The sequence below is a fragment of the Lipotes vexillifer genome, unplaced genomic scaffold, assembly GCF_000442215.2.
Source record: "Lipotes vexillifer unplaced genomic scaffold, Lipotes_vexillifer_v1.1 scaffold1549, whole genome shotgun sequence".
Taxonomy (NCBI): domain Eukaryota; kingdom Metazoa; phylum Chordata; class Mammalia; order Artiodactyla; family Lipotidae; genus Lipotes; species Lipotes vexillifer.
In genome coordinates this window covers 1,515,505-1,530,743 of record NW_006771034.1, presented here as the reverse complement: position 1 = coordinate 1,530,743, position 15,239 = coordinate 1,515,505, and the positions used below count along the sequence as shown (strand labels likewise).

Here is a 15,239-nt window from a genome sequence, read left to right as displayed (position 1 = left end):
AAAAAAAAAAAAAAAAAAAAAAAAAAATAAAAAGTCTGTGAACCCCCCCCTCGTTTTCCTTGAATTGGGGGGGGGGGGAGCGTGTCCAGTCTGCGCCCTCCCGTGCGGCAGGGACTGAGTGGACTCAAACTCCGCTCCGGTTTTCTAAGCGCTTGTTTAATGAAGGAATCTGGGAACCTAGTACCGGGCACCCTACTGCTATCCCAAGGGAGAACATACGCATTTTGGGCAGAGAACATGAACGCTAAATTTGGAAACTTCTGGGGAGCCACGTGCCCTCAGTCGCACACAGCGAGGAGCGTCCAGGGATGCGAGACGGCTGAGCGGCAGGACCCCCGCGACGCCCGCCCTCCGACCGCCGTCTTCCACCTCAGGTAAGCTCAGAACGAGAACCTGCCCGGGGCCAGGCCGATTCCACCCGGTGACCCACGTCACGTCCCCACGAAGGCCGTCCGGCCCAAAACGCATGCGCGACGAGCGGCGTACCCACCCAGACGGCCCGGGCCCACTGCGCCAGCGCGAGCAGCGGCGCACCCTCCGAGACGGCCGGAGCCCACTGCGCCGGCGCGCGGAGCGGTGCATTTTGGGACATGTAGTTTCCTCGCGGCATTGTGGGAGTCGTGGTTCGTGTGCCGGCGGCGAGCTGGATCTTCCGCGGCCTGGAGTTGTAAGTGGATGGTGTCCGTGTCGGCCGAATCCTGACCCGAGACCCGGCAGCTCTTTGGGGGCGCTGTGGAGTTCGGCGGCCCGCCCCGCTTTTGCACTTTCTCTGCAGGACGCTCTCCAGCGGGACCCCGGGGACCGCGGGGTTGACAGCGGTCACGTTCCCTCCCGCCAGCCCCCCGCAGAGCGTCCTGCCTGGCTAGGTTGTCCAGGCGCCGCGAAATCTGCGGATCCGGCGCCGGGGGCGGTGTGTTGAGGCTGGCACGCAGGCCGAGGCGGGGACCCAGAGGTGGTTCCCGCCAGAGAGATTTGGGGGCGAGCGAATGCCCTGGAATGTTCTGTAGAATGGCGCGGGGGGAGGGGGAAGCAGTGGTCGCCCTTGGTCCTCATCCTCGGGTCTGAGCGGGGTAGGCGTTGCTCCCAGGTATCGCGGCTGTAGCGGACCCTGCCGGCCCTCCGGCTACGGAGGAGCCGAGGCTCAGCCCGTCGCCCTGGGAACCCCGGCCGACCCGGGCGTGGGGCTCAGAGGTCGACCAAGTGATACCCAAGGTTCAACTGGAACCCTCCTCCCCGTACCTACCTCTGCTTCAGATGACTGGGTGAAGGGTTGGGGTGAAAACGGTAGAGATGGGGAATGAGAACAGCTTCGGACAATTCAAACTAAGGACACAGCCTAATGAGTGACTGGAAGGAGACACCCAGAGACAGACCGACCCTTGGGTGTGTTAGGTGTGCCGAGAAGAAAATTGTGGACTACACATTGTCCGTATTGCTGTAATTGGCCTAATCAAAATAAGCCACTGGCTCTTCTGTTTTTTAGGAGAAATCTGGCAAAGGAGAAATCAGGATATTTTTGCAGTGAAGGAAAGAGAACTATTTCTTCTTAAGCCATTGTTATTTTTGGGTTTTAAGCTAAGACGGTGGATAGTTCCAGGGGAAGCTTAAAACTTCCTGCACTTCACAGATTTTATGCCTCTCAAAATTGTCCCGGTCTTGTTGGCTTTTGCAGTTCAGCCCTCAGATGCCAGCTGCTTCCTGGTTCTAATATTGCATCAGGTGTACATATGGCAGCAGAGCAAATAGCCTGATGATATTTTTAGCTTTCTCAGTTGTTCTCATTTGCTGAAGTCCTGCAGGGTGCTACAAAAATGGCTGAGTTGGAGCCTGTAATTTAAGGGAGATGGAGAAAAGTTATCATTTGGAGGCAGTGGGTGGGGATGAGTTTGATTGATTTGCCCTCTCATCTTCGACCCTCAATGCACTCCTTCCAGTGCTTTGCAGATGGACTTTAAATATGTTTCTTTCCTAAGGAGATTGAATTTTATCACTCTAGATATGATGTTGAGGCAGCTGCCAGTATATTTTTAGTCAGATTCTGTGATATCAGAGAGAGTGGTGACTTAGGCATTTCAGTGTTGCAGCGTTGTTCTTTTGGATTCTGGTTTTTAAAATGATAACACTTTGGTTTAGAGAGGCTAATGGCTTGCCCCAGGTCACATGCCTTGCCATTGGTGCCACCAAGAATAGAGTCCAGATCTCCAGTTCTCCTGGTTGCCCAGTGGTGGTTCTTTATACCATACCCTGCTGTCTCACTTTGCCCTGGATGCCACTTGCTTATTATGTTCTGCAGCTTGACATGTCCATTAGTGGAAAGAGGTATTTATCATAACAGTTATGGTTGATAATTTGTTCAGTGCTTTTCATGTGCTGAACATGGTGCTTAGTGTTCATGATCCAATCTTTGAAGGAGAATTTACAGACAAGGGAGCTGAGGCTTAGAGAGGCCCAGTGACTCATCCAAGGTCACACCGCTAGTAAACATAGTTACATGTTTACCAGAGAGCCAGACCACCGGGCATTCTTTTTATTTCCCCCATAACCTTTTTGGACCTACTCGTGGTCATTGACCTTGGGAATTAATATCTTACCTACTTCAATTCACTGAGTATGTAATTTGGGCTCAGAAAATGTGTGGGGAACAGCCAAACCTGTCTAATTATATCTGCAGACAACTCAGTAAAAGCAGGAGTTGTAAAAATAAAATTTGCACAACCTTAAACATTTTAATTTACAACATGGCTGATTCCTGAGATTATTAGAGATTATTCAAAGTGAAAATTCCAGCAACAGGTTATAAGCTGGTAGGAACATATTTCTCCAGTGCAGGGCAGAATCTGCTGCTACTTAAAGACAAACAGGCCATTTATACGTGAAGGTAATGCGCACCTTCAGTCATGGTCATCGCATGTAAACAGATTTATGGTGTAAATTCCTGTTGTTAGCTTATCTGACTTTGAAAAAGTCACGGGGAAAACTTGGCTATCTTGTGCCAACTGCCAGCTTGTTTTCAAGATACTATGACCTTGAGTAAATGAGGTCTGAACTTTTTCTATTTAGATGTTTTTGTAAGTGAAAGTTTTAAAAACCATCTTCCCTGAAGTTTAGCTCATCAGCCCCATTCTAAAGGCCTGTGAAATTTTCTGCTTTCTTGATTCTAATTGTAAGTACATTTAAAGAGAATCATCCCTATGATTTTTTACCGCAAAGCTCTCTGTCTGCATTAGGATAAGACTCTGGAGCCGCACTGGATGTGTTCGAATCTCAGTCCCCACCGTGACTCTGGACGTGTCACAGAAACTTTGTTTCCTCATCTCCAAAGTGTAGACGGTAAACTGCACCTCATGGGGCTGGTGTGAAGACTAGCTGAGTGAACGCATGTAGTGCACTTCAGCACAGCCGGGCACAATAAAGCGAAGCTGTGACTATTATGCTGGAAGTCGCAGAACTGCAAAAAAAGTAGGGGCCCCAGACCCATCTAGTTGACACCCCCATCTTCATTTGCAGATGGGACGGAGGCCCCCAGAGGGAAGTCACTTACCAGAGTGTGTAGGCTCTTCATCCAGAGCTCAAGTCTTCTGACTCTTGGGGTATGTGTCATATTCTAAAAATAGTGATGCAGGAGGCCTCAGAGCAAACCCTGTGCTCCAGCCCTGTCCCTGCCTTGTCACTTCCTGCCTCACCTTCCCCTAGGTCTCCCGCTCGTGTTAGAGGGAATTCTAGGTTGGAATGGCTTTCTTAGGATATTGTTTTGCCTCATCACTGATTCCCTTCCCTCCAGATATTTTTTAAAAAAACCCAAGATTACCTGAATTAACACTCAGAGGACCTGAGAAATAAAATGACACTCATCCATAGACCAGCTCTCGTTCAAGGCAGGGGGTGGGAGGAGCAACAGATTCTGGACCTGGGCTCCTCCATCCACAGATGAATGGAATGGGAGCCTGCGTCCCCTCGGGAGCAGCGCCGCCACCTGCGCTTGGCCGTGCTCTCTTGCCTAGTGAAGAGCTGCCAAGGGCATCCACCCGCTCAGCAAGAGCCAAGGCTGTCTCGACCCTCACCCAGGCCTTCTGCTTTCCAGCAGGCTCTGGTCCCCTTGTTGGGGACGCTTACCCTCGTCTCTGCAGAGCTTGCCGTCTTTGTTCATGGGCCTTCTCTCCGTGCAAGAGAAGTCTTCCTAAGGTGGTCTGCTCTAGAAAGCCCACGCTGACCTGCTGCTTCTCTTCCCCACCAGGACAGTGAGACCTGCCGCTCCAGCCCCTTCTCCAACTTGCCTGAGTGGAGTGGCCCGCACTGACCGGGAGGGAGCTCCCAGTTGGCCCAGCATGAACTGGAAGGTAAGAATACCATTAAACATTGATGGCTTGGGGTTTTTCCTTCTCCTGCTCGTAAAAATTCAGAATAATAGTTCTGTAGGGATGGGTTGATTAAGAAGCAAGAAAAGAAGGGAAAAAAAGTAGATTAAAGCAGGAATCATAATAATACATAATATTTTAAATGAAAACAGATAAAGTACATTTATTTGCCAGACTTTTGGAGGAAGGCTAGGCCTTTTGTTTGAGAGGACACCAACTGCCCTCAGATCTGCCTCACTTTTCTTGCAAAAACCATGCCTTTGAAGTTTCACCTATAATTTCATACTTTGGTTTCTTTAAAGTGTATGACTAAGATCTGATGAAGCAATCTGCATCCAAAATCTTTCCTGATTTTTATGCTCTGCTTCTCTAATCTTTTACATTTGTGTTGCCAACAGTTGCATTTTTTTCCAGTTCAAATTGAGTCTTTCAAAGCATGCAACTTAGTTTTCATGGAAACAGCCTTTCCTTTACACAGTTATAGTTCATGAGTCTCGTGTTTAAATAAATTATCTATTATAACATCAAGTGCTACTTAAGTAAACTGACTGCAGAATAAACACAACTGACCCCTGTAAAACCTTAGAGGCAGTTGGTGGGAGCAGAAGCTCAAGGGCAACCAAAGAGTTTCCTGTTAGCCGCAAGCATTCAGAGGGCTGTGGGCATAGTCAGCACGTCTTAGAGAGGGAAGGGGAGTGTCACGTTACCTCCTGGAAGGAGATGGAATGGGGTAGGTTGGAGGTTGGCTAAGAGAGCAGTCACGAAAACAGATGCTTTGAAAAGGATCAGATCAAATCAAAATCATGTATCGTCTCACTGTCCAGAGATGGCTACTATTAACAATTTTGGTGTATTTTCTTCCCGTGCTTTTTCCACATATATGTGTAATGTGTGTATTTTCAAACTTAGCATCTCATTGTATGTATTTTTTCAATTATCATAAGCATTTCCCTGTTCAGAACAGCCACTGGCTTTCATCGCAAGAAGTGGAAAGGTCTGGAAGCAGGATCAGGGAGGCGGGAGAGTACAGACCCCCCTCCTTCCCCAGCTCCAGGGGGCTTGGGGGGCCCTGCGGGAGGGCTCTGGGGACTGAGCCTGGTTGAGATTCAGCAGTAGGAGTGAGCATTCTGTGCAGGGCTTGGAGATGCGGGAGCGTTTGTTTCGCCTGTGTTGGGGTTTCAGCGCTGCCAGTAGAAAAGCTGGGAAGGAAAGACAAGGCAGTAAGAGGGTGTGGGGTAAGGGAAGCAGAGAGCAGTGTGGGGTGAGATGTAGGGAAGGCTTTTTAGCCTCTGCAGAGCCTGACGACAGGCGGTAGCTGGTACCAGAGGCCACGTCAGCCAGCGAGGGTCAGACCGTGTGCTTGGTGCTGCGAGGCAGCAGCGTGTAGCACGACCACCTTGAGGACTGGTTAAAATACGGATGTGACCCCATGCCCAGAGTTTCTGATTGCATAGGCCTGGGGTTAGCGAGTTCCTGGGCAATTCTGATGTGTACCGGTGAGGCACTACGCAGAGAAAGTTTTCTTTTTAATTGTGGAGTGACATCGACCCACTTGACCACCCAGGCCAATCCTGCTTGTCACAAAAGGAGTCCTTGCCTGTGTCAGGAACAAACTCTACCCGTACCTTCCCAACTTCGGGCAGACACACAGCTCCAGGGCTACCAGGGAGCAGCTTTGTGTTTAAAGGGGGGCGCCCTTCCATGTAGTGTCAGAAAGGAATGGCCTCTCCTGCCCTGATGGCGGTGACCCCCCAGGAGGTTGAAGGATTATGGAGCCCCCGGTGAATCCTGTGCTTCCCTTTCTAGCTCGGTCGGCCTGTGGCCATCAGCGACAGTCAGCCCTACCTGTGTATTAGTACCTTAGCAACAGAGTGTGTTTAAAAAAGTCAGTCATTCTCATGACACAGGTATTGGGATTTTGTTTAAAAAATTGTTATAGATCTAATCCACCCAACTATATGTTACTCACTTACTTCCTTGAAGATTTGCAGGTTTGGGAAGTTAACGTGAGGGGTTTGTTCGAAGGAAATCAGAGGAGGAGGTCTAACACGACTGAAGATTTAGCAGAACTGTCCCAGAGCGCTGCAGGGACAGGGGCCCTGAAACCTTTCGCTTCATCCCTTGTGGTGTCCTTGACCTCCACTGCCACTGCCCTGCACCTTCTCAGTCCCGAAACTTCTGCCTCTTGTCACCTTCTCTCCACAGCCTTTAAAAAGAAAGCAAATACTGAAACCACTTACCTGGGTCCATTTGTTGCTGTGTTTCCATTTCAGTGGGTTTCTAACTTCTGGTTGCAATGATGTACATTCCTGTAACTGCCACAGCTAAGCTTTGGGTTTAGGTCACGGGAACCATGGGCTGTGATGGGGGCTTGGTTATAACAGGACTCCGGAGGCTCACCCATAGAGATTGAGAGAATTGGAAGAGGGTAACTTGTGCCAGAGTAAGCCAGGATTTGGTTAGCCTGGAAAGTCCTAGTGGACGTAAAAAGAAGTTTATATCTCCAAACTGGTGGTCTTTGCCTCCAGGGAGGTGCAATTTAGCAACCTTTTCTTTCTTAGCTGGCTTATAAACATAGAGCCAATCCTCGTCCCTAAAATGTGAACCTTCAAGAAAGTAGATGAGTTAGAGGGTTACTGAGGGGAGGTCGGGGAGATTAGCCATAGGTCTGAGGCAGAAAGGACCTGGACACCAAATCAGTATTCTAAGGTGCTTCTGCTTGTCAGGATAAAAGGTTTCACTGTTGTAACATTTTTAGTCTGGGTTGGAATGTTCTGTTCCAACTCTGGCCTCCTCATGAATTAGCCGTGTAACGTGGATGGGCCTCTCAACTGCCCTGAGCTTTACTTTCCTCGTTTGTAGAACAAGGTGTAGACCAAGTCGTCTTTAAAATCCTTTCTAGCCCTTCACGTCTGCGAGCATACTGTTCTCAGCTAAAGGTTTCACTAGTTTCAGATGAGCTTTAGTTAAACCATTGGAGGGAGGGACCAATGCACTGTCCATCGCAGAGTCTCATTATACTCGTGCTGCGTATAATAAGTGATGTTTGGCATTTAACGTGATGGTTTCATTGGACTAAATCCTACCTAGTCCTCTAGAATAATGATCTCTCAATGAAGGCATACCTTTTCACTTTATTTGGGAAGGAATTTTTAATCACACAGAAAGCTCATAATTATCACTCAGGTCATACTAATCATGTTTACAAAACTAGTATAGTATTTGCCTTGAGATACTTGTGATATACAGAATTTCATAATAAAGCCTGCTGGTGCAAAAAGTGAGTAATTCCAATCCCTAGTTATTCCCCAGACTTCATTCTAGCCAATGGGTTAAAACTTCCCTCCGACAGGAAATTATAGGAACAATAAACAAGTAGCTAAGTTTTAAAGTTTTATTGTATTTTATTTATATATTTATTTTATCTTCAAATACCAGTGCTAATGCGTAGCTGGAACCAAGAGAAAATCACAGCATCCTATAAGGGTGGAGAATTCAGAAGGAAGTTTTGGTCCAGCCTCCCTTTGCAGGTGAAGAGGCAGAAGCTCAGGAAAGTCGAGTGACTGACCCAGGTCGCACGGTCTGTCAGTGGGTCAGTCCGTGGCAGAGCTGGGCTGGGACCAATCCCCTGGCTCCGGCTTCTCGCGCTGGACCGAGCTGCTGCCTCAGACGCAGGGGGCCAGGTGATCGGCAGAGTGCAAGGTCAGGTTGTGAGGGAGCAGAGTTATGACGTCTGCAGGCCACTGGTGGTCCTCTCTGTGAAGCCAGCAACAAGGGAGTGATGAAGGGCACCTAAAACTAGACTGTCAGTGACACGGGGACAGGGACCTCGTCTGTCCTACATCAGTGAAGCTCTAGCATCTAGTGTAGTGCCTGGTGCATAATAGGTGCACAGGAGATGTGTGTTGAATGAAGGAACATGAGAGAAACCTTCCTTATCAATTATAGATCATCTAGGATAGTTTCTTTCCTCTTTAAGGTTCTTGAACACGTGCCCCTGCTGCTGTATATCTTGGCAGCGAAAACATTAATTCTCTGCCTGGCGTTTGCCGGAGCCAAAGTATACCAAAGGAAGAAGTTGGAAGCAAAGCGGCAAAAACTGGAAGCTGAAAAGAAGCAGCAGTCAGAGAAGAAGGGTAACTAAAGGGAAGTCACAGGTACTGGGACTTTGCAAATGCAGACTGCACAGTGGGGCAGGGCGGGCCTGTCCGTGCACGTGGTAGTTCAGAGAATCCCGGATCCCTCGGTCTGAAGGCTGTGGGCGAGCGCGGAGCCCCACCTGTCACAGGAGGTAGAACAGCTGTGTATAGGGTGCGGGGCGCAGGTCCTGACCCTCGAGCCCCGTCTGCTGGTGAGCCGCAGGACACGCCTCCGCTCTCAGCCTGCGCTGGTTCCCCCTCGTTGGGAGCAAGGGTGCTTAACAGGATTTGGGTCACAGGACTCTTGAGAATTTCATGACAGTTGTAGACCTTCTCCCTGCAGAAGCTCACATACTAGAAGCATCTAAATTGTACATAAAATTGCAGACAGGGGTGGGGAGGAAGTGGGGTCACAGGTCATTTAAGACCCCTGCCTGTACCGAGGATTAAGAAGCCCCGCTAACCTTAGGATAATGCCTCCTAGGTATGGCATATAAATCCCTTCCCAGTGTATCCTCACCCCGGTCACGTTTGCCCCCTTTGCTGCCTCTCTCTATGCTGCTGCAGGCCATTCCTTGACCACGATAGACGTTCATGCCCCTTGGCCTTTGCTGGTCGGTCCCCTGGCCAGAGGGCCTTCCCGATGACCGCCTCACTGGGCACAAAGTCTTCCTCATTGTTGTAGCCCAGTGCCTGTCCCAGAGCGCAGGGGGTGCCCAGAATGTGTTTGTTGAGTTAAGGCACCAGGAGGTTATTAAACACCCCCTTACAGATCAAACTTAGGACAATGAGCAGTTTCCTAAATTCTGTTGTGCTCACCCAGTTTCACCACTTCTCAGGTTGAGTTCTATGCTTTTCTCTAAAAATTAGAGGATGCAAATGTGGTAGCAGGGAGTTCTAGATCAGTGGTTTCCAAACTTGGCTAATGATCAGGATTTGCCTGGGGTACTTGTTAAAATGCAGATTCCCAGGGTCCAGCCTCAGAGAGATTCCTTTCTGCCTGTGGTTGGGTCTGGCATCTGTTCTTTTGAAAACTTTTTAGGTGATTCTTATGCTGTCTTCTCAGCAGCAGGTCACTGTAGGAACCACTGGGTTGGTGACCTCCAAAACCTCTGTCCACTCTGAGACAGACTTCTGTAGACGTGAATTCCCTTGCAATACTCGTAGACTTGTTGAGGCTAAAAAGCATACTTATGAGTAATAACTGTAATAACATACTGAATGATTGTTCTGGGCTAGCATTTTGCTGAGCGTTTCACATATAGCGATGTTACTGACCACTCCTGTTGGCCCTGTGTGGTCCATTCAGATTGAAAAGTGGCCCCCACTGTACATGGTGAAGAGCAGAACCAGAACTGAACCCAGGTCGAACGTTCAACCCCAGTGTGTCCCTCCCGGTCGCACTGTGTCCTGGTCCTGAATGAAGGAGCTCAGCTCTCTGAGACATCCAGGTATTAGAGGATTCGGTGCTGAGTGAGAGGCCTTGAGTTGCACTTCAGGCTCTGTCGTTTACTAGCCTTGGGACTTCTGACCCGGCATTTTCCCTCATTTAATCATTTAATAATTTAAAAACAATAGAATAGTTACATATTGCCCTAAAAAACAAGACGTGTGTCTAAGTGCTTACCATCATGCCATGCCTTAGAAATATATGGAATTATTATTATGAAGGGTTCCCCAAAGTCATATGAATTTAACAGTGCATTTTTTTCTCATGCCCTTATTGTAAATCTTTATAGGCACTTTCTTGTATCAATTACAGTTATCTGGTAGGTAACATCGTTCAGTGAGTAGATAATACAGACAAATTAAACGCTTTGGTTGCTAACTTTCACTCAGTACTCAATTTTTTTCCCCAGTACTCATAGGGGAATATAGTTGCCTTGAGTAACTAAAAAAAAAAAAAAAAAAAAAAAAGATGTTTTATTGACTGAAATTCATGAGTAGGCACTAGAGGGGGAAGAGGGAGCACTTCAGAATTGCAGAAGGTGAGGGAAGGCAGTTTCCATCGAAACGCTGATTGGATTTCTGATCCACAGAGTCATCATTTTGTGTGTTAACCACAAAGAGAAAGAAAAGACGAGGTGCGAGGCCCTAAGCGCTTTTTCCTTCGCACAGACTTCAGTAGAGGCCTGTCAGTGAAGTAGGGAGGGGAGGCTTGTCCAGCTGAGCCTAGAACTGACCAGGGCAGCCCTTGTCCCCATCCTAGGCTGGCAGCTTATCAAAGCTTGGCCTGGAGCCTTGCTTTAAACAAAAGGGATTTTTAGATGAAAGGAAATTGTGATGCTAAAACTTCATTCCTTAATGGATACGCTTCAGTGGTTTCTGTTTAAGTGTAAATGGCTGAACATAAAGGTTAATGCTGAGCACGTAAAACAATCACTCTTACTGTGTGAGACATTTCATGCTTCTCCCTTTGGTCTTCCTTTCTAGATTTTGTAATTTAAATGTCAGCTTGAGTGGACTCCGGCTGAGATGAAAGATTTAATTATTGAATGGTATGTCAGAAGATAAACTCCCAGCCTATAGTCTAACTTAAAACGATGTGAATTTTTCTGTGCTTTTAAAAGAACCAGTATTTTGTTTACTGAAATAAAATACCTTTGTAAAGAGGGCGTCTCCGGTCTTTGGAATAAGCCAAAGTAGGTGTATGTCTCTCTCTTCCTCTCCCTCCCTCTCTCTCTCTCTCTCTCTCTCTCTCTCTCTCTCTCTCTCTCTCACACACACACACACACACACACACACGCACACGCACACACCCCTCTGTGTAGTGAGAGGAGGGAATTTTGCATTTCTAGCATCTCCTAGCTGTGGATACCAGATCACAGGTGCACCTCCACAGATGACGGGGCCGTAGCTGTCGCATCAGCCTGCTGTCTCTCACCCACCCCTCCAGCCCTCTAACCTGCTGCCCTAGTGCCTACGCTCCTTTCCTCCTCCTTCTCTCCTCTGAGCACTTCAGCTCTTTCTTGTGTTTTCATTGTTGGGGGAGGGGCTGTTTGCTGCTCCAGGAGCATCGTGCCTCTGCTGACCCGTGAGGTGCTTGTAGGGAGGGGTGCGGGATGAGACCCTCCTGCCCCGGTGGGTACCAAGTCTAGGAGGAATTGCCTGTTTGTGAGGAGGAAAGCGGATCTCAGGTGTGCCTTGTTCTCTCCCCACCAGTCTGCTTGTTCCGATTTGCTGATATGAGATGAAGGGCGGGACATGCCCAGCAGACTGTAATATTTGAGAGGAGTGGGGTCCGTAAGTCTTTTGACTCAGCCCCTAACCGACTGAGGTCTCTATTAAAAGGTTCCTGTTTTTTCACTTCTCTCAAGATACCAGAGCGGATGGGGAATGAGGCAACAGTAACCAAAGCCACAAATATGGTGGAATGTTTGGTCTCATTGCAGGCAGCCACGTGGAAAATCTGCGCGAGGGCATGTTAGTAGATGCTTGCATCGCCCTGAGCCCCGAGTGTGACCGGAGGCAAGGCAACTGTCGCTCATGAGGGGCTCTGTCAGCTCCCCCCAGACCTCTCCATCAGGCTCCGGGAAACCATTTCCTCTGGATTCCAGCTCTTGCCCGGTGTAATCTAAGGCCTTTGGTGCTGTCAGAGGTAACGTCTGATGAGTAGACGGATGGAGGAAGTAATTAACAAATATTTGTCCACTGGCCACATGATAAGATCACTTGATTATCTTTGCAGCATCTGGCCGTGACTGGAGCTGGCCGGCAGGGCTCGTGAGACCCCACGGTCAAGTGTTCAGGAGTATTAACACCACAGAAATGGGCGAATGCTACGAATCAAGCCCCCCCCCCCCCACCCCCCCCCCCCCCCCGCCCCATGCCATCCTGGCCCAGGTTGGCAGAACTTGGAATTTTAAGCATGAGGAATAAAGGGAATTATATTTTTCTTAAGTTTTACTGTGATTGCTGGCTGCTCCTAATCACAATTTAGAAAACAATTTACACAGAATCAAAGCTTTAAATACAGGAGACTTTGACTCTACAAGCTACAAATCCCAAAATAGAAGGGGACTTTCCCTCATGCTCGCACCTCAGCCTCCCTGCAGGATGCTGCTCTGGCCTTTGCCTGGGAGCCTCGCGGTGGCCTGGGTCCCGTGCGGCAGGAACAGATGACCAGAGCAGAGGTGAGATGCCCTGGGATCTCTGCAGCCTGGCACCCTCGCTTCCCTGACCTGCTCAGGTTGGGTCCAGAGCTGACCCTGGGCCGTGGCCTAGCCTCCTGCCTTTGTCAGGGTGGACTCTGCAGCCTGGCGGGTGACCCACCCACCCTGCTCTAGGCTCCTGCGCTAGGGCCTCGGCCTCTGCTTCCTCACCTCTCTGCAGGATGAGGGCATCATGGGCTCCCAGCACACCTGACATCACACCCACTACCTCTGGGCACTCTTTCCTCATATGTACTTACACCTATATGCTTCGTAAATCCCAGGGCAGGGGATGAAGAGTGGCCTTGGCTTTTCACGGAGACTCTATGCTGATCTAGTAGATGTTCAGGTTTATTTTAAACACAGGTGTGTTTCTAGGCTCTGGGATTTAGAACTCAGTTTTGGAACTTGTGGAACATCTGCCGTCTTCTTGGAAAATTCGGTAGCAGATCATCTAAGGATAGGAATAAACCATTGACCACGCCCACAGGTTTTCTGTAAACGGTGTTTTGGGGTTTAAGTTAACCTTTCTGATACTCCCTTCTTCCACTAGGGGGAGATAATCACTATAGTAAGCCCCCTACATACGAATGAGTTCTGTTCTGAGAGTGCGTTCGGAAGTTCAATCTTGTGTGTACGTCCAACAAAGTTAGCCTAGGTACCCAACTAACACAATCGGCTCTGTAGTACTGTACCGTAATAGGTTTATAATACTTTTCGCGCAAATGATACATAAAAAACAAACACGAAAACATTTTTGATCTTACAGTACGGTACCTTGAAGAGTACAGTAGTACAGTACGACAGCTGGCATATAGGGGCTGGCATCGAGTGAACAGGCAAGAAGAGTTACGACTGGAGGAGGGAGAGGAGGTGGGAGATGGTAGAGCTGAACGGTCATCAGCAATAGGAGACAGAGGGCAGCTGCAATTTCACTCACGCCTGACGTTGATGGCACAGGTTCTGGTTCCTTGCTGGAACCAGATACATGTTTGCATCTTTGAAAGTTTGAAACTTGAAGGTTTGTATGTAGGGGACTTACTGTAGTTGGAGTTATTGATACTATTCCAACCCTGTGTACATGAAGTCAGTAGATTTGTAGCTTGACTTCAAATAAGTGGTTGGATGCATGAACACGTGGGTGGATGGAGTGATTGGTAAAGCCCACACCCAGGACCCCATCTGACTGCACCTACCCAGCCTCTCTCAGGGCCATGACTGAGAACGATTCCATAAGACCACCGTCCCTGGGCAGCTGAAAGATGTTTCAAAGAACGTAAACTGGAATCTACGTCCTCCATGCACAAGAGAGCCCCAGGATCCCTCACACAGATCATATTTCATCTTGTTAGATGGGTTCCTAACACGTTTTTGGTTTTTGAGCTTACAACATACTAGAATCAGATATGAAGAAAGGCTGTTGGCGGCAGAAATACCTCAGAGCAAGAGAGATGGTCTTTGAGCAGCAGACCAGGCCTGAGAACTCGTCTGTATGATCGCCAAGCCCACACCAGGAGTGCCACCCATCATGACATTAAGGAAAGGTGAAACTGTCTTTATATACTTTGCTTAAAAAGGCAGAGACGTACATAATATATTTCAGGAACTGAATATTTCAAACAAAAAATCTGGGGCGTTTGAAAAAAGGTCATCTCTTGCCCGTCTGTCACCAAATTCTCATCTCAGGGAAGCACACCTGCCTGGATGCAACCTTCCCAGCCTCCTGCAGGGGCTGGGCCTGTGCATGCACAGTACTGCGACTCAGCCGACTTGAGATCCCCGGCTGTGCTGTGATGCCACAGGTCTCGTCCTTGTCGGAGGGAAGCCACGGGTGATGGAGAGTCTGGAAGGAAAAGAGGATTGAGGCTGGGTTCTTAAATGTGAGTGCACATGTTTAAAGTGCAGATTCCTGGGCTGGGCCCCAGCCCCACGGCATCAAAAGCCATGCGGGAGAGACCAGGAATCTGTGAACAAATTTGAAAACCCCAAGGGGATGCCGATGAGGTGGTCCTTGAATCTCCTTTGGAGCCTTAAACGATGGGCAGAGGGAGATGAGCCAGAAGCCGGGCTGGGAAGGAACATCTGGAGCCAGTAGGCTGGGGAGCAGGGGAGAGAACGTAGCTGCGAATCCTTGTTTAGCCCTTAACTGTTCCTCCTGCTTTACATCTATTACCCCCAACATGTGTCACCGTCCCCGTCTCACAATAAGGAAGCTGAGGCACAGAGAGGTTAACTTCTCTGTCTAAGGTTCCCCAGCTGGCAAGAGGCAGAGACAGGATGTGGACCTTGCAGTTCAGCTCTGGGCCTGTACTTTTCACTCCCGTGCAAGGACAGGGCAGGTGGGCAGGCATTCTTGTTCTTCCAAGTCGTGGGTCATCAAGTCTTCAAGACGACACGATGAGGACAGAGGCCAGGCTGTGGGAAGTGGGGAGGGTATGAGGAAATAGAAACAGTGCCGTTTGCATCCTAATTTCAAGAGTGTGTGTGTGTGGTCTGCAAAGTCAGGAAAGAAATTTTTGTCTGAGCAATACGTTAATTACTCAAAGGTGGGGACAGAGACATTGGTAGCCTGAGGGGAAGGCAGGGTTGAGGGA

The 15,239-nt window shown here is 48.8% G+C and overlaps 1 protein-coding gene across 1 annotated transcript; it reads left to right on the top strand.

Annotated features, from left to right (window-relative positions):
- Positions 1–4,325: 4,325 nt before the first annotated feature.
- On the top strand, positions 4,326–11,984 carry SMIM11 (small integral membrane protein 11). The gene is made up of 3 exons (XM_007446494.1): positions 4,326–4,337; positions 8,335–8,491; positions 11,887–11,984. The coding sequence occupies exons 1-3, from the start codon at positions 4,326–4,328 to the stop codon at positions 11,982–11,984; spliced, it is 267 nt and encodes an 88-aa protein (XP_007446556.1).
- The last annotated feature ends 3,255 nt before the right edge of the window (positions 11,985–15,239 follow it).

Bases quoted from the DNA above. Each gene is read 5' to 3' on its own strand.
- SMIM11 (XM_007446494.1), top strand. The intron at 8,492-11,886 runs GTAACTAAAGGG...GTCTCATTGCAG, and splicing joins GCAGCAGTCAGAGAAGAAGG to GCAGCCACGTGGAAAATCTG.